The 25,437-nt window shown below is 44.9% G+C and overlaps 1 protein-coding gene across 3 annotated transcripts in view; it reads left to right on the top strand.

Annotated features, from left to right (window-relative positions):
* The window catches only part of PPP1R9A (protein phosphatase 1 regulatory subunit 9A), a 782,694-nt gene that overhangs the window by 662,849 nt on the left and 94,408 nt on the right, over positions 1 to 25,437 (top strand). For all 3 annotated transcript variants that reach the window (XM_086941937.1, XM_086941939.1, XM_086941938.1), the window contains one exon: positions 5,097 to 5,400. In XM_086941937.1, coding sequence (XP_086798063.1) covers positions 5,097 to 5,400 — 304 coding nt within the window. The remainder of the gene's footprint in view (positions 1 to 5,096; positions 5,401 to 25,437) is intronic.

Raw genomic sequence — 25,437 nt, 5'->3', positions numbered from 1 at the left:
CCATACTTGGCGTAAAAAAGCAAACCATATCCTTCTTCCACTAGTGTTAACATTTGGGACATTACTTGCGAAGGATATGAGCTGTTCACAAGTAAAAAGTCCCTTTTGAGATTTAAAGCAACTTTAAAGAACATCTTTTGAGGGTCTACTGCACTTCCTCCAGACTCCCACAACACTCTCTGAAAAGGTTGATGGTGCGTCTATCCTTCCTGTGCCACCTCCAAAGGTAGTATGCTCATTTTGATCCGTGTTCCGGAGACATATTGGGTGCGCCTTTGCCTGGACTTGAGTATTATATTAGTAACTTTCACCAGGGGCATGGAGGCATTTCCTGGGTCCAGGTAAGAAATCAGTCTAGTGCCGCGTTTTTCATTTTTGTTATGGGCGCCCAAGTCCCTTCAGGGGTACCCACATGCCTCTCAATGGTGAGTTATGGGGTGAAGCTTCAATGCCCCATGGTTCCTGTTGGTTCCCTCGCACATGGCAATTTCTCTTAGGCCATTATGGGAGTCAGCAGTGCTTCCTTCTCCCAACCATATCCAGGTTGGTGAGGAGATATTGGTGTTGACCGGGAGCAGGGGCAACACATCACCAGGATGGGAGCGCAGAGGTACTCCCTTACTCCTCCATGTATTCTATGGGGATGATATCCCCAAAGCCATAGGAGATCTTGGGGAGGGACCCCATGCACACCCTTACCCATTAAAGTTAATTTAATGACAATTTGACACCCCCTGGAGGCCTGGTCTTCTCTAAGGGATTTTAAGAAATCCTGGTGAAGTGCCACACATGCGATTCTCTGCCTAGTCCCCCGGGGGACCAAGCTTTACACCTTATTTTCTCCGGCCCTGTAGGGCCGATTTGCATGTTTCTGTTTTTATTTTGGCTAAATCTAGCCACCAAGAGTGTTTTCTTCGGGCCTCATGGCCAGTGCAGGTTTTGTTTTGAGGGGAGCTTGGTTTTGCTGCATTCTTGGCAGACCTGTCTTCTGACTGGACTCTTGATGCTCCTGCCTGTTTGGGGGCATCTTCCAGAGTCCCTCCACAGAAAGTAACCTGAACACCCCATAACAAACTTTCCAGGTCTCATGGTCTCCTGGCTTCTTGAAGGACACGCCTGTGTCAGTGTAGTCAAAGGCTAGTCCACAGAAGGACCATTGGAACGACCAAGGGCCCGCAGCATATCCATTCCTCCTGCTCTTTCCTCAGGGACCATAATGGGACCTGCAACACTTGGGCACTCTGGAGAGACTATTAGGTGTCAGCTGAAGCCAAAGCCCCAAAGTCAATCCTTGCTGAGGTTCAGGGGCTTTCTTCCTTCCATTTGCGAATTATTCTTGCATTGCAGTCGCAGGTCAGGTGTCTTCTCAAAAGTCTTCCCTTCTGCCGATCTATTTAAGTAGAGGTGGAAAGTTCTAGAAGCCACGTATCCCTGGTCAATCCTAGGATGTCACATCATCACTCCACACCTGTTCCAATACACCTGCACAGAATCTTCGGACATTTCAACATGGCGACTTCAAGTGGTCTATGAAAAGAACTACCCTGGGAGACACAGCTGCCTGATCCCTTTCAAACACAACTTCAAAGAAGAACCCCTGCTGTGTTCAGTTGCATAGGTCTGGCCTTGCTTCTTTGTTTATGAGGGCATTGGCTTGCCCAAGCCAGGTGCAATGCGAGGCGTTAATGAACACATGGAGATGCCCTCCCTACCCCTTAATTTCCCAGGAACTGGGTCAAGCACTGCTAATGGCTCTAATGTGTGTGCAGGCCTTTAATCCTTCTGCTAACTAGCAAAGTAATTAACTTGGCCCAGTACGGGGTAAAAAATCTGAACATGGCTGAGTCAGGGAAATATAATGATTTTCAAAGTGATGTAAGAAGTGTAGTTATGATGAAAGTGACTGTGGTTCTACAAACTTGATGCATGTTTACCATAGGATGAATACCTTACTGAACCCTGTCGGCTCAAGTGGAATGAAACTGTGCATTAATGCAGATTTTGCCTATAATGTGTAATTCAGTTAATCACCACAGGCATTCATTAAGTGCTATAAACTTATACTATGACTGCCCACTGTGAGAAATTGGGTTTTTGGTTGACTGGTGTATGTGCCCTGGTCAAGCAGCAACCACAATCCTTATCAGTGTGAGGCACAAGCCAATCCTATATTAACCTGTGCTCAACCCTCTGGTAGCTTGGCACATAGCAGTCAGAGTTAGGTTAGAGGCAATATGTATTTTTGCAACACTTCAAACAGTAATGAAGTGAAAGAAACCACACAAAAAGGAATCCAAACCAAGTTATCAGAATAGAGTAAAATGTAATAAATAAAACAGGACTACAATCACCAAAATACAATTAGTGGAACCGGAGTTCAGAATTTTTCAAGAATTTAGGTTAAAATTATGCCAAAACACACAAAGTGCCAGCCAAGGCTATCTGGTTGCTCTTGCCCAGGTCAAAGTCACACTTTCAGGCTGATTGCGTTGGAGTGAAGGTCGACTGCAATCACCAAGTTAAGACCCCTGAAGTCTGGCTTCTCAAAGTCTGTGCCAAGAGTCATATTCATGTTAGAGGGGGGCCTGTGGAGCAGGGAGAGAGTCGCAGGCCTCTGCCAGCATTGTGGGAAGTGCAAGCCGGTCGATGCTGGAGCACAAAGACTCTGGCTTACGAAGCTTTGCGCTGAATCGGCATGCGAGTAGCAAGGTCTTGGTGCGAATGGGCCCATTCGTGGCCCTAAAGAGCCCAAAAGCTTGAATTCAACTGCTGTTAGCAACACCAAAAGTCCAAGACCGGAGAGGCATGACTTGAGGGTCAGGAACTCACTGTAAGTGGGTCCAGGGGCTGGTGTAGAGCAATGAAGAGCCTCATGTGCCTGAGCCTCAGATCACAAGGTCAGTAGATTAGCCCTTGGTGTCACTCTGGTGTCCTGGGTTCAAGATGGAGTTTCAGGCTCAGTTATTCCTCCCAGGCAAGAGGACAGCAGATCAGCAGAGCAGGGCAGCAGTTTCTTCAGAGTAGCAGTCCAGCAGAGTGACAGTCCCTTCAGCAGCACAGCAGTCCTTCTTCCTGGCAGAGTAGCCACAAGTTCGGAAGTGTACCAAAGAGTTTGTGTATGAGGTCCAGTATTTATACCCATTTGTGCCTCTGAAGTGGGGGGAAGCTTCTAATGGCATGCTTTTGAAGTGTACGGGTGCCCTGCTTTCCTATTCCTGACTCTAGGCTAACTACAGAGAGTATGCCGCCCTTTGTGTGGAGACACGACACAGCATATTTCAGTATAAGTGGGCCTCTGCCCAGCTCCTCTCTTCCATCCTGCCAATGATGGACCATCACGTAACACCTAAGCTCCCCATTGTGTGTGGCTGTCTAGGAGGAATACACAAAGCCAAACTGTCACCCACACCCAGTCACATGAATCAGAGACAGGCTGCAGGCACCAATTGGCTAATTCAAGAAAATGTCATTTTCAAAACTATAATTCAAAATCCAAATTCACTATAAGTTAGGATTTTAAATTCCAATTCCAGAGACACCAAACATAGGCTTTTTACCTGGTCCCATACGGAAATTACACTTCTAAAATGTAATAAGGTAACTCCAATGTTATCCTATAGGATAGGTAGGCCATGCAGTAGTGAAAAACACATTTAAGAGTTTTTCCCTACCACGACATGTAAAACTTAAAACTACATGTCACACTTTTTAAATATATTGCATTGCGCCTTGTAGGTTGTCCAGGGCCTACCCTAGGGTTGACATATGTACTAAAAAGGAACCCAGGCAAAAGGTTTTATTTTGCCAGGTCGACATGACAGTTTAAAACTGCACACACATGCTCTACAATGGCAGGCCTGAGGAATGTTTAAAATGCAGCTCAAGTGTTGGCACAATCAGTGCTGGAGGCCCACTAGTAGTATTTTTTTCACAAGCCCTGGGTACAGGAAGTGCTACTTTACTAGGGACGTACAGGCAAACAAAATATGACAATTGGGTATAAGCCAATCTTAACATGTTTGAGGGAAAGAGCACAAGCACTTTAGCACTTTAGCACTTGTTAACAATGCAAAAGTGTGCAAAGTACTAATGCCAAAAAACTAAATTCAGCAAAATAGAAGAAGGAAGGCAAGAAGCCTGAGGATGACCCTGCAAAAAAGGCCAAGTCCAACACACAATCACATTATAAGGCCTACCCCAGGCCCTTGAAGATTCCCATGTGAAAAAGGCTACATGTGGACCAGGATGTGCAATACGGTAGTCAACCATGCAAAGCTTGCACACATGCATATGTGTGTGCTCTCGTGCTCATGTGTAACCAGCCCAGAGGCTCCTACGTAAGCTTTGCAGTAGCAGCCTTATCTGAAATGCACTGGCTGTTTGCACTCTTTCTTTTTATTTTCATGGATGCGTGACTCAGGTGGTGAGACTCACTGATCTGCTGAAACACAGAATGTTATTTATAATTGCATGAATGAGCAAAAAATGATCCACCTTTCGCTGACCTTTCTACTGCTCAAGATGACTCACAGATATTTTGCAAATATGTTGGGGAAACAGTATATTTTTAAGTTCCAGGTGGATCGATAGTTGAAAAGAGAAGTAGTGACATTAACAGGCCAATTTAAAGGAGAGGTGATTCCATATGTTTCTAAAACAGTGCAGTCATCCTGATCTCAGGCACTCAACCATGGGATCAGTTTTGGGTTTTCGCTGTACAATGGGGAAGGAGCTGGAGGGTCAGTGACAGAAGTATTTATTGGCAAAACACAGGACATTATATAAAAACTGCAATTTATTAATGCCACTGGCACCTACTGCATAATGTGAAATTGAGTTTTCTATTGATTTCAGGTGTTTTTTTCTTATCATGAATTTTGATAGTTGTGTACACATAATAAAGCATGTCACTTTCAGCAACTTGTATACACTTGGCCTTAAAAATCCTCTCTGACATTTAATGAAAACTATAATCATGCATGTGATTATAATCTACTGAAATGTTTTTAAAGATGACAAATCATAATTATAACAGATCTTGATCTTCTTGACTTTCTAAAGATTTAAATACTTTGCATAATTTGTTACACCTACAGCCCTCAGACGGCCATGGTAGTCCCATCGCGCACATTGCAAAATCACCTCTCTCTGTGTCTATGCGCACTTGCTCTTCAGCATCAGATTCAGGAGCTTCTTCACTGTCCCCAGTTGCTCTCAGTTCTGCATTTTCATTTGAAAACTTGGCTGACCACCAGGATGACGACGAGCAGCAAGTAGGAGATTCAATGTCCCCACTAACTATGGGGGACACTCCAGTTTCTTCTCCTTCCAAGTCCTGTAAAAGTTCTGAAGCTTCTCCTTCACATCAACCTAACATCGGCCATGGAGATCAAGATGAAGGTACTCGTTCTTTCATTTATGCATTTCATTCACATGTGTAAAAACATACTGGTGTCGTTTACCAGACCAACTCTCATAGTGGCCCCATTTTTTGCAGGACTTATTTCTGATCATATTAAGTCTGTTGGTTTAATAATTCTTAGTTAATAGAAGCAGGACAGCTACCATTCTGGTTTTGTATTAGCAGATGTATGTTCTATGCATTTGGGTTTGGGTACAGAACACATTAACTTTTATTAAGTGCCTCCTTAAATGACACAAAAACCTGTATAGAGGTAAACTCTTTATTTTGTTATTATAAGTTGACCTTTATTTGTTAACAGTCCTTCCAGATCCCTTATATAAAATACAGAACATTTCTACTTGCATAATATGAATAATGAAAATACCATATAGATGCTGTATGAATCCAACGGACTCAAAAATTAAATAGAACTGTTCGTTGGAGCAGCATTGGTTTGTCTCTTATCTGTTGGTTGTGTCCACAAATTAGAAATTTAATTATGGCTCAAACAATACTATCTCGTCTCCGGAAGTCAACTCATTAAAAAATTTAGATTTTCTTAATTCTTTAACTCTCCCTTATTGTCTTTATTTTTGAAATCCACTTCTGTAATCTACCTACTGCCATCTGAAGTGACTAAGCACAGCTCAGCATTCTCATTGGGATGCAAAGTATTACTACAGACCTTTTATAAGCTAATCCCATATGTATATGTATGTATATAGTACAGTTAGAAGTGTATACTTCACTTTTCTAAATACAGCTAGTCAATGAAATACTTTTCTTGCTGGACTGGTTTAACACATTTTTCATGATAATTGGTTCAGTATTACTGCTCTGAATTTCAATTGATGGAGCTGTTCTGGTTATAAGGACTGACACATTTGGCTCAATGGCATCCCTATGGATAAATTGGAAATATATTTAATTCACACATACCACATCCTGTGGTTTGACGGTTAAATCGTTTCATTTTACAAGGATATCCAGATAAAAACCTTCTTCTTTTTCCATGGATCTTGACTACTTATTTCTAAATTTCAAATCTGGGGTAGCGCCTTGAGCCGACAAATTTGGGCACACAAGTAGGATGCTGAGTAAGGTATAAATTATGTCTTTTGTTTTGCATTCACTGAGGGAGAAACAGAGGCATTTAACAATTGCCACATACATGCATCATTCCAAAACTAGCTCATGCAGGGTCTGGATATCATTGGCAAACATGTGACATCTGAGGCCAGCACTTACCCATACAAGGTACACTCATCTATGTTAGAAAGGATCCAGAAAAGGGTGATACAGCAGACCCGCACAGGGCATGCAATCTTCCCTGATATAACTCTGGAGTCCTCATCTGTTGATCTTTAAATGCCTGGAAGAACTGGATTCAACATAAGGAAGCTCCAGTGATATTCACCTGCCTGTTTATGAGATTTTTCTTTCTCACATAAATCCTAAAGCAGCAGACAAAATATCCCTTATTTAGCAAAGATAAAAAGTTTGCTTGCCGCCTTCGACTCAGCATGTAGAAACCTCATTATCAATTTGACAGAAAATAATACTCGGGATATGCTTACAACTGATAAATTATCACCCATACCAACATTTTGTGATGGATACTTCTAAATGCAGATTCCTCACCTTGTGAATACCCACAAGCTGCCAGACCGGACCTGGTGATTTTTTATCACCATTGCTCCCAAAAACTAGCAGGTGGCATTGTTGGCTCCAAGTTCACTTCGACCTGCCCAGGAAGTGACACTGAAGCCACATATATGCTTCACCCCTGCTCACTGACCTCAGTTCCTTTCTTTCTGCACCCTAGGACACGGATCCGTAGCTTGCTACTTTAACATGTTCTCAGTTTATTGGCAAATCTTTCCCAAAAAATGTCACTACAGTGTGCAAGGGAACATGCCACCTACAAAGACTGCATGGTTTAAACTTTGTAGGGGTTGTAACAAGCAGATGTCTGAGATATCCCAATCAGGTATGTCTCTGGTGGCTTCTCTTCACAGGACTCTAACTCTTGCAGGGGCTGAATTCCAGGCAATCTGAGCCTGCAAAGTCAAGCTCTACATCACCAAACACTATCAGAAGGTGTGTAAGGGCTGGTCTTACTCAGAGTTGAGGTTGCGGACCCTTTCACATTCTCGAGGCAGTTGCCCTGAGAAGTCTTCTTCACACTACAAGTTGTTGGGTAAGTCCAAGTCAATAAAGAAGCATAAGAAGTTGAAGCGTGACTCTTCCTTGTCCTGCCACTCTTGCCTTGAGATGTCACCAGGGCGTCATGGTGCATCCCAGTCTAAACCCAATCTCCTGACAAGGAATAAATTCCACAGCTCATACCGATGCAGCCGGAATTCCTGGGTCCAACTGTGACGGGTCAACAAGTAGCAGCTTTTAAAGAAGATATGTTGCACATCTTTGTTACGGTTCAGGTACCTTCCTGCATCCTTTTGGACCCCAAAGATTCGTGGATGTCTCAAGGCAGGCTACTGACGACGAATTCATCCTCAACAACATCGGTGGCTCTTGATTTCTCTGAGTCGCTTCTCCAATGCCTGGGCCGACGCCAAACTTGACTTAAAATCCAAGGCCAAAATCCACCCCAGTCTGCTGTGTCAAGGCCATCACTGATATTACTGATGTTGGGAAAAAAAACGCCTTTTTATTGGACTTTGAAGCAAATCTGACACAACCTTGACCAAAGTTGTGCCCTCCACAACTTTGGCTGCAGCTGGTTCAACCACCCTGTCAGTGCACAACTTCTTCCTGCGTCAGTGTGGGCCATGGTCATCAGACGCACCACAGGAGGTGGAGCCAGCATTGTGGAAGGCAGGTACAGCCCTATTCAAGCCCAGGGGCTACTCCTCCCACCACTCCAAATGCAGATAGGTCTATTAAGCCTAGTGCTGACTCAACCAAACTCCTGGTGCCACCCCAGCCCCTGTCACTCTCAAAACAGACAATCAATCCACAAACAGGCAGAGGCACACAGAAAGGTTGAATAAGAAAATAGCCACTTTCTAAAAGTGCTATTTTCAAACACAGAATTTCAAAAACATCCTTCCTAAAAGCTGTGTTATTAAATTCTTAGTTCAGAGATACCAGACTCAAAACTTCTATCTTTCTCCTATGGGAAGATATGCAGGTAATAATAATAAGTAAGCTTGTAAAGTGCCTGGTTACACTCACTAGAATATCCCCGCGCAGCAGCTCAAGATCCCTGTCTCTAGCAATAATTTTGAGCAGGCTAAGTTGTAAACTTAACATCTGGAATAGCAAAGTCTTTAGTTTTTTTCAGAAGTAGTATTCTGATGGTTCCAACCCGAGATCTTGAGGGAGAGCGTTCCAGGGCTTAGCGGCTAGGTAGCAAAAAGACTGACCACTCATTCTCATTCTTTTAATTACTGGGATCTTAACCTGTCACCCGGGACCGCAAGGCCCTGGTTGGAGTGTAGGGGGCTATTAGGCTATGTAGGTAACTAGGACCATTTTCCTACTGGATGCATTGACTGACACACAGGGCCTTAAAGAGAATTCTCTTCTTCAATGGGAGCCAGTGTAGGGCAGCTAGGGCATTCTTAGAGGAAGCTCTCCTGGAGAGCATCAGGACTAGGCGAGCTGCCGCGTTCTGAACGCATTGTAGTCTCTGAACACTCTTACCGCTGGCTCCTAGGTAGAGAGCGTTCCCATAGTCCAGGCGGGAAGTCACCAATGCATGTAATAAAGTTTTCCTGGTGGCTACGGTGAGCACCTCTAAGATCTTCCTGAGGCCTTTCATTATTCCGAAACACTTCCTCGTCACCGTCTTGGTGTGATGATCGAAAGAGAGCTTACAGTCCAACCACATACCCAAGTTCATTACCTGATGTTAGAACTGGGGGTCTCTAGTTGGTAGAGGTAGGTACCACTGTCCAAATAGGGACCCTTGATTCTAGTCAGGGTAAGGAGGAAACCCTCTGAGATAACCCTTGCTCACCCTCTAGGTAGCTTGGCACGAGCAGTCAATGCTATTCAGGAGGCAATGTGTAAAGTATTTGTACCAACACTCACAGTAACACAGTGAAAACACCACAAACTGACTCCACAACAGTTTAGGAAAATAAAGGTATTTAGTCTAAACTACACAAGACCAAAACGACAAAAATCCAACATACACAGTCCAAGAATATGGTTTCAAAAGAGTTCTTAAGGTTGTAATAAAAAGTTCTTTAGGGTGCGATAAAATAATCCACAGTTGCTTGAAAAGTTCACAGTTGCGTCACGTTTCAGACACAGTACCTTTAGTTGCGACAAAGTTTCAAAAGCAGAAGCTGGTGCGGTGGAAAACAAGCAATGCGTTGCTCCTGAGACCCTGGGGAGTCGATGCAACAGCCCCGCTGCAGCAGCGGGCGTGTTGCGACAAATCCGGTCTGTATTGGGAGGAAGGCCACTTGTATGGATTCCGGTGCGTAGGTTCTGTAGGAAGTTTGTTCTCGCAAAGGTATGATGCGGCGATCTCTGGAGTTGCAACGATCTCCGGGGTGACGAGGCACGAACCTGCTGTGATCTTCTCTCTCGCAGCTCCTCGATGCGATGGCTTCTGCGATGACACTCCCAGCGACGTGATGCATTCCGCAAGCAAGAAGTGCGGCGATCTCACCCAGCGACGACAGGCTCTGCGACGACACTCGCAGCGATGTTAGGCTTCCCGCACCGATCGGGTGCATCCCGCAAACGAAGGATGCGACGGCTCTGACAGCGGCAACAGGCGCTGCGACGATCTCGACCTTCGTAGTGGCGGGAAACTTCTCGCACTGTCGGGAATGCGCTCCGCAGCGAGCGATGCAATAACTTTTCAATTGCACAAAGTCTCTCAAGCTTATTTTCAAGCTTCCCAGAACAGGTACAACTTCCAGAGGCCCCACAACTGGACCAAGCACTCGAGGAAGGACAGAACTTTCTCATCAGAGTTCAGGGAAGTTGGGGGTGAAGTTCTTTTGTTCCTGGGTTTTCAGAACAGGGAGCCAGCTCTTCTCAGGCCCTTGGAGATTCTTTCAAAACAGGGGACACAGCACAACAGCAAAGTCCTTCCCCTCTACTTGGCAGCAAAGCAACAGGTCAGTCCAGCAGAGCAACAGCAGGACAGTCTTCCTTCTTCAGATTCAGCTTTCTCATTGGCAGAGGTTTCTTCTTGATTCCAGGATGATCTAATTTTCTGTTGTCAGGGGTCCTGTACTTATACCCCTAAAAGTCTTTGTTCTCTTTGTGCAAGTGGGCCCTGAGCCGGTCTGAACCAGTTCTGGGTGTTGTTGAGCACTTTGTTTGCCTGGCTTCTCCTTTCCTTTCAGAGTGAGGGGTAGGGTCGTGAGCTGCCCAGCAGGAGGTGGAGCCAGCATTGTGGCAGGCAGGCACAGCCCTATTCAGGCCCAGGTGCTAACTCCTCCCACCACTCAGGTTGCAGATGCAGTCATTCAGCCTAGGGCTGACTCAGCCAGCCTCCTGGGGAATCCCCAGCCCTTGTCACTCTCAAACCAGACAGTCAATACACAAACAGGCCAAGGCACACAGAATGGTCAGACAAGAGAACAGCAACTTTCTTAAAGTTCTGTTCTCAAACACAAGATTTAAAAACAACCTTTCCTAAAAGATGTGTTATTAAATTCTGAGTTCAGGGATACTCTTATGTCCTATCTTGTTCCTATGGGAAGAAATGCTGGTAGCCACTGTAGCCAGCATCCCCCATGTTAACCTATGGAGCAAGATAGCCTTACAATAGTGAAAACGAAAATGGCTGTAATTCACTACCAGAGCATGTCACCTGCACCAGTACATGCTCTACCTTTCACATACACTGCACCCTGCCCAGGGGGGTACCCTTGGGCCTTCCATAGGGGTGACCAATGTGCACAAAAAGTGAAGGGTTAGGCCTGGTCAGTGGGGACACTGACCAGGAGGACATGGCAGTAAACGGACTGCACACAGGCACTGAGGTGGCAGGCCTGAGACACCATTTTAGGGCTACTCATGTGGGTGGCACAATCAGTGCTGCAGGCCCACTATTAGCATTTGTCATCACCAGCCCTGGCACATCCAGTGCACTTTACTAGGGACTTCTTGGTGATACAAATATGCCAATCATGTATATCCAATCATCATAACAATTTACACAGGGAGCACTTACACTCTGGCACTGATCATCAGTGGCAGAGTGTCCAAAGCATCTAAACCAGCAAAAACGAAATCCAGCACAGCATCAAAAATACAGGAGGTAGAGGTAAAAAGATAGGGGGAAACCACACCAAAGATGCCAGGTCTAACACCTGATTACTAGGAGTGGGGGTGGGGCCCGAGTCTGCGGTCACCACCTTGATGACCACATCGAGGGAGCCTTACCCACTATCAGGACCTCCGTCTTACTGCCATTCAACTTTAAACAGTTACTTGACATCCATACTGCCAACTCCTGTAAACAGGTGGAGAAATTGGTGGCTGCCTCTTCGTGGTATTTTGATAACGATACCACTAGTTGGGTTGCACTTGCATATGACACAACACTAATGCCGTATTTTACAATGATGTCTGCCCGAGGGGCCTTATAAAGATTAAAATGAGTAGGGCTCAATATTGAGCCTTGGGGGACCCCTTGAGCCAGTCTAATGCTCTTAGAGTAATACGGTCTTTGAGACACTTGAAATCTACTGCTCTGTAAAAAAGATCTTATCCATTAACATGCTACATAATACACAGCTTTTCCCATTCTGGCCTATGAGAAAGATAGTCTTCCAATAGTGAAAAACGAAATTGGCAGTATTTCACTATCTGGACATGTTACACACGCTAGTACATGTCCTATCTTTCACATACACTGCACCCTGCCCAGGGGGGTATCTTGGGACTACCATAGGGGTGTCCTAGGTGTAAGAAAAGGGAAGGGTAAGGCCTGGCAAGTGGGTACACTGGCAAGGTCAACATGGCAGTTAGCAAACTGCGCACAGGCACTGCATTGGCAGGTCTGAGACATCTTTTTAGCGCTACTCATGTGGGTGGCACAATCAGTGCTGCAAGCCCACTATTAGCATTTGAGTTCCCAGCCCTGGCACACTCAGTGCAATTTACAAGGGACCTACTGGTAAAGCAAATATGCCAATCATGGATAACCAATCACAATAACAATTTACACAGAGAACATATGCACTTTAGCACTGATCAGCAGTGGTAAAGATCCCAGAGTTCTATAGCCAATAACCACAGGTCAGGAAAAATAAAGGAGGAAGAAGGAAAAACAAATGGGGATAACCCTGCAAAAAGGACCATTTTCAACAGTCATAATACTTGCTGTCTGACATTTTGTTATGGGGGTGATGTGATTTTTTTTTGTTTTGTTTGCTCTGCTGTGTTTTTGAACTACATATCATAATGTAATGTTGCTGTGTTGGACTATGGTTGATGTGTTGCGTTCAGTTTAGACTGCCTTGTTGTGTTGGGCTCTGTTATACAATAATGCAGCACAAAAAGACAACAGCACAAAAAACAATAGAACAGATCACCGGCTCAACAAATTGCCACTGAGCAATTGTGCATGAACCATTTTATTACACATTACCACCTAAGGTTTCCTATTTTCCTAGTATGGTGGTGCAGGTATTTAAAGCAAACACTGCCTAAATAGTACCAGTCAAAACTGCTTTGCAATCTGCCCATCATCATAAACTAACGCTCCCAGTGCTCACTTTATGCAATTCAAACTGTGTCTTGTATTAGCCTTTTTAGTGCTCACTTTATGTCATGCAGAACCTGGATCACCAAACATTTTGAAGAGTTCTATTTCATGTCATTGTGGTAAGTTAAGGCAGCACTTGGTTACCTCAATGTTATCGAAGTAGGTTTCTGGAGGTGGTACAGTAAGTTTGTGACTATGTGTTCTGTGGCATTTTGTTGTGTTGGTAATCACTGTGCTGCTTTTTGTGCTGTTTTGCTTTATGTATTGTATTACTGCATTGGGTTGCATTGTTTGCCTTCTCTTTTTACTGCTGTGTTGGGCTGTACCATGTTATGTTTTTGTTTAGTTCTTTTGTTTGTGCCATGTCGTTGTTTTGCGTTCTGTCGTTTATTTTAGAGATGTCAACATATACTGCTGCATTCCTTTCATGTTCCTGAGACTAACAACCCTTTACCCCTGTCTAGGTGGTAAAATACCGCTGCTCGAGCTCTTCGGCTATTTAAGACACCAGTCAGCTCATAACGGTGGCATATACCTGTATTAAATTATCCCCTTAAGTCAGAGGTCTTCAAACTTTTTTGCTCTGAGCCCCCCTTACCCAAAATATTTTGAAGTCGGGCCTCCCTCCAAAACGTTATGGAAAGTCTTGGGTAATTGTGAGGGTTAGGGCTGAGTGCAAGGACTGGGGCTTAAGGGATAATATCAGGGGCACATTTTGAGCAGCTCATACTTCACACTAAATGTTAGATGTATAAAAGAGCAAACCCATACAAACTGAACTACATAAAAACACTGCTCCCATTAATTGAGGTCCTCATGCTCTTGGGTCCCAGTGCATTTTCGTCTCTATACTAATGGTCGCTGTAGCCATAAATAATGCTTTACTAATGAGACCTACTGCCTTGCGAAGCAGTAAGTCTTCTCTACCCCATGTTAAAGTACTCCTCCCATCCTCCTTTCTGCCATCTCCCTAAAGCCTAAAGCTAAGGTGTGTCCACTGCTCTAATTACTCTCTCGCTTGGGCCATTGGTCTGGTGGAGGAAACAACACGGGCACAGCAAGGGTGGACTGAGCCCTAATGCAAGAAAGGAATGAGTAAAGCAGCAATGATTGGGGTTTAGTTGGGTCCTCACACCCCTGGGTCCTATTACCACTGCAGCACCAATGATACCTACTCTTCTGCCCATTCCACTGGCCATTATTTCCAGGCCTGAAACTCAAAGCAGACTGTCTGTCCCTTTGTTTTGAAAAAAGGGGGAAAATATACACATTTCCCCCCCGTAGCTTGTAATCTGGACCATAATTCTAACAAGCAAAATGGCTCCCCACCATTTGTGCTAGCTCCATAGTCTTATTGGTGTGCATTGGCCCCTCGCACGTTTGTCGCAGTGCCAATGCAGCTGCTGTACTAATAGTAGTGGTGGCCACAAAAAGAAATATGAACCTGCATTTCTGAACACCTTCTTCAGGCGTCTCTCTGAGGATGGGGGAAGCTGTCTCATTCATAAATGAAAAAAATCAGTTCCACATAGCGTGTTCCCCACTGGGCCATCTCTTTTGATGCTCTCCATGGATTTCACTCCTTTACTCTTTCTCCTGGGCCATTACCCAGAAACCACAGATGTTCGGGCGATTGGGCCTCTGAAAATGACCCCTTTGGCTCTTCCCTTGTACCCTCTCAACTCACCTGCAAGGACATCTGCATGTGAACAGAGGCCAAAGTTGGCAGGGGTACGAGGACTAAGGTGCCCATTTGTTTTTGATTTTGCAAAGATTTCCCATAACCTTTGTTAAAAACAACGATCCCAGATGTGTTAATGGGGACCTAGAGGTACCTCTGCGTGAGAGTTGAAGGAGGGTGTCTAATGTGGTTTAATTTATGAAATAACTTGAAACATCATGATGACAAAAAAAGAAATCTTTTTTAGAGGCAATGTAAGGATGTTGAGTTTTGAAAAGTGTACTTTTAATGGACTTATAAAAATGATTCCTGCTATAGGTACAGTCTGGTTAGCTATTACTAATATGTATTTTTTGAAAACACTTGTTTTATCTTATACAGGGCGCTGGAATTATGCGATTCTGCAGCTGTGAAATTTTTTGCATATTTATGGGTTTGCAGATATGCCACATAATCCACCACCTGCAGTATTACATGCAGATTTTAAAACATTTGTTTGAAGCTCAAATGGATCAAAAGTTACTAAGAACATGGTGACGTGTTTGCACGCATTGGAAGCCCTCTTCAAAGGGTGACTGGCCAACTTTCAGTGGCTTATTTCTGTATTTGCTTTTAAATTGGTACTAATGAGGTGAAATCTTTGCCCAGACAGTACTACCAAGTAAAAAAAAAAAAGGTAAAAATAATTATGTAATACTAGTAAAAATGTGCCGCATTACACTGCATAATTTTCTATGGTGCTCCACTGCCAAATAATTTCATTGGCCCTGATGACATACACAAAATCATTGTGTGGCAGCCTATCTTATACAGTGTTTAATATAATTGTAGAATAATGCCCTACATATTCACATTGCTTTCTGTTACATGCTGGGACCTTAAAACATTATAAATACACGTCGCTATTATGCGCGGCATCATCCTGCATTCAGGTTTTTGACTCCGTTCTGATACAGATATCTTCGGGGATCAAAATAAACTAGTTTCATAATATGAAGATGTGCAGGTCCCATCAATTTACTTAACACCTCATTTCTCACTTGTTGGCGTGAGCATTATTTTAAATGCAGCTGCTTAACTTGTAAATACAATAAAATACTTACAAAATAGTCTGTTGCTTTTAGCCTTGCTGTTGCCTTCGGGACCCCAAGATTCAGGATCACAGCTGCCTTACTTTTCTCGACACTTCAACTGTCATGTAAATGAAGAAGGCTTGGAAACGCGCAAAATAAACAAACTTGCTCTTCCAGGCCATCTTCATTGTTAAGTACTTAATGAGCCATTTGCGCCCCCCTGGGACTGCCGCCACGGACCCCCAGGGGGGCGCGCCCCACACTTTGAAGACCTCTGCCTTAAGTGATAAAGGCCACTGCCCCAGAGTGCATATCCAGGGTCCCTTAGCATTATGGGTCAGTCTAAAGCTACGTGTTTGCAGAGAGCTGTATTCTGTAGTTCAGCTAAGAAATACATTTATAAACTAAGCAGCCAAGAGCTTTCCCGACTTAATAAATCTGCGTGTATTAAGTTTAAAAGACCTATATTTTTAAAAATATCTAATACGATTGAGGCTTGATGCAATTGCACTTTTGCCTAATATGTGATTTCTTGATGTGATAGTTGGAATTGTTCATTTCCTACTTTCGATTAAGGAGTGTTTCTGATATTGGATGCTTTTTAAAACTTAGTTTTAGATGTTTGACTTCATTGCTTTTAGAATGTTTTCATGAACATATGTCCCAATAAACATATGGGGGCTATTTACAATAAAATGTCGGAGAGCGGTGTTACTCCAAAATTGGTAACGCCGCACTCCAACATTTTGTAAAAGCTTGGATGCGCCATATTTACAAAAATACGGTGCACCCGTGCATTTCGCTTAGTGCAGGCACCCTTGCGCTAGGTTGCAAGGGTGCCTGCACTGCAGGGGCGATTGTTTATGTGCAGGAAGGGACACCTTCCAGAATGCAGCATCAATAGACAGAGCAAAATATGGGGAGAGATTAATAATCTATCCTCCTATCACCATCCTAAAACCAGGTTTTACTTGGCCTTAGTGTTTGGCCCTGCCCCATCCCTGCAAATATTGGCCAGCATCAAAAAGCAATAGGTGTTGCGGCGGAAGGCCCACTGCAACACCCATTGCGGACCCCTTTCACGCTAAGTGAAGCACGAAAAGGGGCCTTATTTACAAGGCAATGTTAAGCCACGATAAGTGGCTTAATGTTGCCTTGTAAATAAAGAGAAGGGTATATCGCCAACAGAACATCACTAAAAGTGACATTCTGGTGACGATATCCCTTGTAAATTTGCCCCATTTTTAGGGCTTGCCCCTTTTCTATTTAGCAGAAATAGAAAACAGGGGTGAGCCCTTATGTCGCTGATCTGCTTCTTTCCCCAAAGGCTCTATTTAGGCAGCTGATTGGCTCTCTTCAAGCCGGATTCCCAACAGTTCACGAGAAATAGAATCACGTGACAAGCTCCTCGTGGACGAGCTTGCATGATCCTTCCCCCTGCCAGCAGCATTTGGCACATCAAAGGCTTCGCTGCCACATCCACAATTGAAGCTACGATCAAAGGCTTCCGCTGCCCCGCCCCGCCGTCACTTATTCAGGGCCACAGGCCCTGCCTCGCTTCCCGGCTCTGCTGTAACCACATGCTACTGGACACCCGTTACTTATTCAGGGCCGCAGGCCCTCCCTCGCTTAATCCGTGCACCCTTTTATTGCCTCGCTTCCCGGCTCTGCTGTAACCACATGCTACTGGACTCCCATCACTTATTCAGGGCCGCAGGCCCTGCCTCGCTTCCCGGCTCTGCTGTAACCACATGCTACTGGACGCCTGTCACTTATTCAGGGCCGCAGGCCCTGCCTCGCTTAATCCGTGCACCCTTTTATTGCCTCGCTTCCCGGCTCTGCTGTAACCACATGCTACTGGACTCCCATCACTTATTCAGGGACGCAGGCCCTGCCTCGCTTCCCGGCTCTGCTGTAACCACATGCTACTGGACGCCCGTCACTTATTCAGGGCCGCAGGCCCTGCCTCGCTTAATCCGTGTACCCTTTTATTGCCTCGCTTCCCGGCTCTGCTGTAACCACATGCTACTGGACTCCCGTCACTTATTCAGGGCCGCAGGCCCTGCCTCGCTTCCCGGCTCTGCTGTAACCACATGCTACTGGACGCCCGTCACTTATTCAGGGCCGCAGGCCTTGCCTCGCTTAATCTGTGCACCCTTTTATTGCCTCACTTCCCGGCTGTGCTGTAACCACATGCTACTGGACTCCCGTCACTTATTCAGGGCCGCAGGCCCTGCCTCGCTTCCCGGCTGTGCTGTAACCACATGCTACTGGACACCCGTCACTTATTCAGGGCCGCAGGCCCTACCTCGCTTAATCCGTGCACCCTTTTATTGCCTCACTTCCCGGCTCTGCTGTAACCACATGCTACTGGACTCCAGTCACTTATTCAGGGCTGCAGGCCCTGCCTCGCTTCCCGGCTCTGCTGTAACCACAGTGCGCACTAATGAAATGCACCTCGAGAGTCACAGTTAGTTCTTTGTCCTCCATTTGCTTCAAGCACCTAAATAAAGTATTTCTTGTTCAAAAATGGCTAATATGAACAAACGCCACTCAGCCATGCAACGCCAATCTCACCCACGCAGCTCTACTCACCCACGCAGCGCCACACTCACCCATGAAGCGCTACTCACCCATGCAGCTTCACTCTCACCCACGCAACCCCACTCAGCCACGCAACGCAACTCATTCACAAAACGCCACTCACTCACACAACCCAACTCATACAGCGCAACTCTCACCCACGCAGCACAATTCTCACCTACGCAGCACAAATCACACCCACGCAAGTCCACTCACCCACGCAACGCCACTCAGCCACGCAACACCACTCAGCCATGCAACGCCAATCTCACCCATGCAGCTCTACTCACCCACGCAGCGCCACTCAGCCACGCAGTGCCACTCTTTACCACAAGCATGTCTGTGCATTCCCTCCAGCTGGACCCCAGCATATCCGTGTACTCTTAACAATCACACACACATGCAAATTTGCAACCCCACTCACCCATGCAACACCACTCAGCCACGCAACGCCACTCATTCACAAAACGCCACTCACTCACGCAATGCAACTCATACAACGCAACTCTCACCCACGCAGCACAATTCTCACCTACGCAGCGCAAATCACACCCACGAAAGTCCAATCACCCACGCAACGCCACTCAGCCACGCAACGTCAATCTCACCCACGCAGCTCTACTCACCCATGCAGCACCACACTCACCCATGAAGCGCTACTCACCCAAGCAACTTCACTCTCACCCACGCAACGCCACTCACCCACACAACGCCACTCAGCCTTGCAGTGCCACCCTTAACCACAAGCATGTCTGTGTACTCCCTCCAGCTGCACCCCAGCATATCCGTGTACTCTTTAACAATCACACACATATGCAAATTTGCAACCCCACTCACCCACGCAACGCCACTCACCCACGCAACGCCACTCACCCACGCAGCACCACTCATTCACAAAACTCCACTCACTCACGCAACGCAACTCATACAGCGCAACTATCACCCACGCAGCCCAATTCTCACCTATGCAGCGCAAATCACACCCACGCAAGTCCAGTTACCCACGCAACACCACTCATCCATGCAACGCCAATCTCACCCACGCAGCTCTACTCATCTACGCAGCGCCACAATCACCCATGAAGCGCTACTCACCCATGTAGCTTCACTCTCCCCCACGCAATGCCACTCACCCACACAAAGCCACTCAGCCACGCAACGCCACTCATTCACAAAACGCCACTCACGCAATGCAACTCATACAGCGCAACTCTCACCCATGCAGCCCAATTCTCACCTACGCAGCGCAAATCACACCCACGCAAGTCCACTCACCCACGCAGCTCTACTCAGCCACGCAGCGCCACACTCACCCATGAAGCGCTACTCAACCATGCAGCTTCACTCTCACCCACGCAACGCCACTTTTTATTATTGCTCGCAATTTTGGCACTTAAGATGTGAGAGCATGCAACCCACCCCTCCCTCTCTGCATGTGTTCTCCTCCATTTGTCAAATTAATTCGCATAGTTGTGCTTTCGTGAGCCGACAGTAGTAGAGCACACGACGTGAAGAATTGGCATAAATGTCAATGCAGTACAGCTTTACACCACCCACTTGTGGGATTTAAAAATATAATAGCAGAGTTGGCAAGCAACCTCTATTTTACAGGCCCTGCTGCAGTCCTATCATGTCACACTTCACGGCCATCTGTCTGACTCGCAGACTTTCTCCCCCCAGCATTCTCTGCCATCACACTTTGTCTCGTTTCACACACCACCCACAGCCACAGCCACATCCCTACTCTGATGCACAAAACCTTCACAGTGTGTTCTTAATATTCTTTAAAAAAAAAAAATTAGACCTACTCACTATGTCCTCTTAACCACTGAACATTTGTAACAAACAAACACAAAATAAATCTACATTTGTGTGGTCCATCATGTTTTTTTTTCCAAAGGGAGGCCTGGGGGAGTGTGTTGACAAAACCACACCAGGATACTGGCGTGCTTTAAGTTGAGCTATAAAGACTCTTATCTCTTGCCGGACATCCCCTGTGAATTGCAAATAGGAACTCAAGGACAAGAAACGACGGAACCTCCACAGTCACATCAGACTGTAAATGTTGTTTCCCGACTTGGTCTTTGCTGTTTACATACTTGCATCAAAATCTAAGAGGAAAGTTTCATTATTTTGGTACATTTGATGTACTGCGCGCAAAGACACTAACCACACCTTAAAACACATCCCCCCCTTCACATTCACACGTCGTGAAAATTTCCTTCCTTAATCCCACTTCTTATTAGATTTTTACGTAATTTTTCAAAAGGTCGTCTTTCCTTGACCATTATTCAACTTAAATGTTATTTTCCTTCTATTCAATTATATTTTTAAAATTATTTCTGTCCCCCTTAACTCGGTCTCTCATTTTTTTCATCTCTCAATACAGACGCCAACTCCCATCACGCTCTGCTCCCTCTAACGTGACTCTCGTGCACAACTCACATACACACGTACGTGCCCTTATCACACCAGCAAGTTCCCACAGTCACCCACGCAGCGCCACTCTAACATATGCCTCGCAACTCACACCCACGCACTCACACCCACGCAACACCACTCACCCACGCAACACCCAGCCAGTTAACGCAAATCACCCACACCACCGAACGACAATGCACACAAGTGTACATCAAAGTCATACAATGTACATGCTGTTTTACAATGACCTGTTATCTATCAAAGGTTAACGACATGCACAGTGGTCAGCCTAAAGATAAAAAGTACAAAACATTATCACAATACGTTCAAGTACTGTACTTCAACATAAATTAAGGTATTCGGAAAACTAGGGAAAGAAAGCTGCCCTGTATACTCGCAAACCGGATATGGTTTCAGTGAACAGAAACCACTTCAAAAATATGAAAAGGCAGGAAACGCGCGAACGTAGCGCTCAACCATAAATGCAAGTTTTTGCAGCCTTCGGTGTACTGTTCAAAGATAGCTAAATAAAAAACAGTGCATTTACTGCCATCTTTAATAGGAAGCAATGTGTGCAGAAGGTGTCACATTTCCACTAATTAACACTATTAGCATTGTAAATGCCAAAGTTAGAATTTTCCACAAGTTAAAATTAAAAAAAAAAAACTTTGTCATTTACAATAATAATCCCTCAAACTTTACTAATGCGAGCCCTATTGCATTGCAAATGCTTGTTTCTACTAATTTCTCCACTAGATAGACAGCTACATCTTCCTTAGTGGTGGTAGGTTGTTTACCTCCCTCTGTAGTACCAGACATGTCCCTCCCTTTTCACCCACAATCAGCCTGAAATATCAGTGCACAGCAGATCAGGTTAAATATCCATGAGCAGCAGTCCTGAAAAAGACTAAACAATGGTGTACAGTAAACAAGAAAATAGTATACGTTTTAAATGAGGAGTTATGTTGATGATCCAGACAATACAAATTGTTAATTGCAAACACATAATACCATTGCACATTTACTTTATAGTTAAGATATCTTACGTAATCCAAAGAAATCAGCTTGGGCACTGCAGGCAGCCAGAGTAAGTAGTAGTGTTATACATTGGCAATTAATTGATCAACATAGTAAAATAAACACAATAGTTTAAAATCATCACCTCCACAGAAGTAGCTACAGGATCAATGATGTGCCAGTGAGTAAAGTTAAAAAAGAAACAGGTTGCACGACTACAGGTCTAGCTGCATTCTTTATACATTCTAAGGAGTACACAAGTGAGGCTCGTAGCACACAAACTGTGATTTGCCTCATCTCACAGTCAAACAATCCTATAACCATAAACACAGAGCTGTGGAAGGTAAGTATCTCTAGTGTCCTTAACCTCTTCAAGTGGTTAATTTGTACCTGTGGCTGCAGGTGGTGGCACTCATTGTTTGTGACCCTAATGCACAAATTACAAATCTCATGCTATACACTAGGATAAAGTATGATTTTTATAATTTTCCATAGTGGCTCCTATTTCACTACATGTCTGGATAGCTCACATTTTGGTGAGTCCATGGACATAGCCAACTCGCTATGACACTGTCCCAGGAGCACCAATAAGGTTGTTTTGCCATGCATACATACAAAAATTAACAAATTGTGCTTTTCAGGGTTCAGACATAACAGACACGGTTGCCAATTTTTCCATGCATAAGATACACTTACACTCAGAAACAGTTAACCCCTAAAACATTCCAAAATTGGAGACAGTCTTGATTGTCATATTTAACTTGCCTACAAATACCTGGTATATGGTAGCAAAGTGTACCCAGAGCATGTAAACTACATCTCACTAAAGGACTGGAGCACATATTGTGTCACCACTAAAGTGTCAATGCAAGTCATTTCTCCTGGGCTGCCACTGCAGCCTGGGTAGCCAGTTTTATTTAAAACTGTCACTTTAACTCGGCAAAATGAACGCTTTGCTGAACCTAAACCTTAATTTTTAATAGTTATAAGTTACCACAAAGGTAGGCCCTCTCGCTCGCGGTGAAGAGTGCAGGTACTTAATAAGTAGGGATTGTGTTCTTATGTTTTACATGCCCGGGCAATGAAAATTCTCTTGTCTCTTTTCACTGTGGTAGGTTGGCGTTCCCATAGAAAAGCACTGGGTTACATCACAATGCCTTATATTGCAAAACTTTAATAGGCAAGTCAGATCTTATATTACAATTTTAAGTATTACACTTTTAGAAAGTTGTCATTTTCCTGCCGGAGCGATTGTGTCTTTCTGCCAGTTTGCATCATCACCCAGGAGTTGAAAAGCTCCATTGATGAGGTGTTGTTTTGGCTCCTAGAGCTTAGAGAAAAATCTGCGCTTGGGTGGAAGATTCTTTCACAGGAAGATGATTTGGCTAGTGCTCAGGAATTTGGGCCTCTTTACGATGGCGGTGGGACCACCATCGTCAGCCCGTCAGTGGTGGTCCACTGCCATTGGACCATGCACCACCCGCCGAATTAGGATGGCGGGCGGACAATCAGCGGGTGGAGAGACAGTCCGACACTAATTCGACAGGCTCAAGGAGACTGTCAGACCGTTGGATGGACTGTACTCCCTACAATGGTGGTGGTGCCTCATCAGGCACGCCGTAGGGATTACAATGTCCGTTTCTGCCGCCCGTTTCATGGCGTTTAACCCACCATGAAAAGGCAGGCGGAAAGTGACTTGGGGGCCCATAGCCAGCCCCCTCTTACTCCCTGGACCTCTGCCATGGGTCCTGGGGGGCACCTATGGTGCCCCCTAAACATCCCTGCACCATGTGGCAGCATGGCATAGTGCCTGCCACACAGTGCAGGATTGTTTGAAATGTGTTTTTGTATTGTAGCATGTGCTGCAGCCCACAGCACACACAGCAATACAAAAGTTGCACATTGCAACCGCCTTGAAGGTGGTCTCATCGTGATAGCAATGACGGGACCGTTCGCCATCCTAATAAGGCCCTTAATTTTCAAAGGGGCCTGCCTGTAACATCTTGTCCTACCCTCTCTTTGCCCTGCTAGCCGCTCAGGCACCAAGGCACCCAGTGGCTAAGGGTAAAAGGGCTGCCTCCATGACCAGTTTTCAGTGACCACAAGGGTGAGTATGCTCCTTATCATAGCCACAAGTCTGAGTGGTCACAGAGAGCTCTGCCCAGGGAAAGAAAGGTCATGCCATGTTGGTTGTAGGTAGTGAGGGACATTGTGGGATAGTTTACAGTAAAACACACAGAAAGTGCTGAAAAAGTGTCACCCCTGGTAACCTTTACTCTATTGAATAGGGAGTGGCCAGAAGTTAGTTTCCACTACCCTCAGGCTGGTACTAGAATATAAATGCTGCACCCTCCAGAACCCTAGACTGCTCTTCAGAACATCTCTGGACCTGTGGAAGCTGGAAGAAGGACTGCACCTGCTGTTGTGACCTGTGAGGGGAACCCTAAGGACTGAACCTCCTCCTGCTTGTACCCAGAACTGAGAAGTAGACTTTAATGGTCATTTGTCTGATCTCCAGTTAAGCTATAGGGACACAAAAGCTGCAGCAAGTCGACTCCCCTGAAGATCCCAGTGGACCTGTTCCAACAGAGCCTGCTGTGGGACCTGCTGGTGTCTTTTAATGGAGGGAGTCTTTACCCCTAAGTGGTGTCTCTAAGATCCAGGGGCTATTAGATAAGTATAGGAGTGTACTCCTTCCGGCAAACCCTAAAAACTGTTTCTTAGAAACTTTTTGAAGGATCTTTGCGTGGGAGAATCGACTGAGGACCAGGACCAACCTGCTAAGTCAACCCAACAAATTTGTTTCAGCTGGACATCACAGAGAAGGTATCTGGACGTATGGAGCCTACTCTGTCTACAGCTTGCAGCCTTGCCCCGCTTAGGAATTGCAATCTCCCAAAAAGTCTGAAGGTAGAAATCTTCAATAGGCAAAAGAGCCAAAAGAATCCAGTCAGCAAAGAACTTTCCTTGGGCAAAATGTTTTCCCGATCGGAGCTTAGCCACTAAAAGTCTATCTATTCATACTGCTAACTTTTTCTATATATATATATTTGTCTATATTCACTTCAAAAAACAAAGGTTAAATAACTTTGTAGTTATGTGAGAATTTCAGTGACAACATAAAATTTTAAACACACAAAACAGTGAAATTCACCATTTATAGTTATCTCAAGTAAATATAACTTGTGCCCTAAGGCAACTATATCTTGTGCACCCGACATGCACAGTTTTGTCATCAATAATTTCATTGGAAATGTTTCAGTGATATTATCAGTGATGTAATACAGGATGTCATCAGTGATGTAATATGTGGGGTAATTTGCAGTGAATGGTGTTACAGTATACATAAATAGTTCAAAGGTCAATTTCGAGCACCACAAAATTAATAAGTGTAAGACAATTTATACTACCTCATAGAGTGCATATAAACATTACTTCATAACTCTCCTTCAACTCATGAGGTCTTGTGAATGTCATTTTTTTTCCAAATGTAACCTCTCTCATTCTGTTTTTCGTAAAATACTTTTGTTAAAAGAAGTACACGTGAAAA

This window comes from Lissotriton vulgaris, chromosome 10, assembly GCF_964263255.1.
Source record: "Lissotriton vulgaris chromosome 10, aLisVul1.2, whole genome shotgun sequence".
In the NCBI taxonomy this organism is placed as follows: domain Eukaryota; kingdom Metazoa; phylum Chordata; class Amphibia; order Caudata; family Salamandridae; genus Lissotriton; species Lissotriton vulgaris.
Note: the sequence above shows the minus strand (reverse complement) of the source record. Positions and strands in the feature narration are given on the sequence as shown.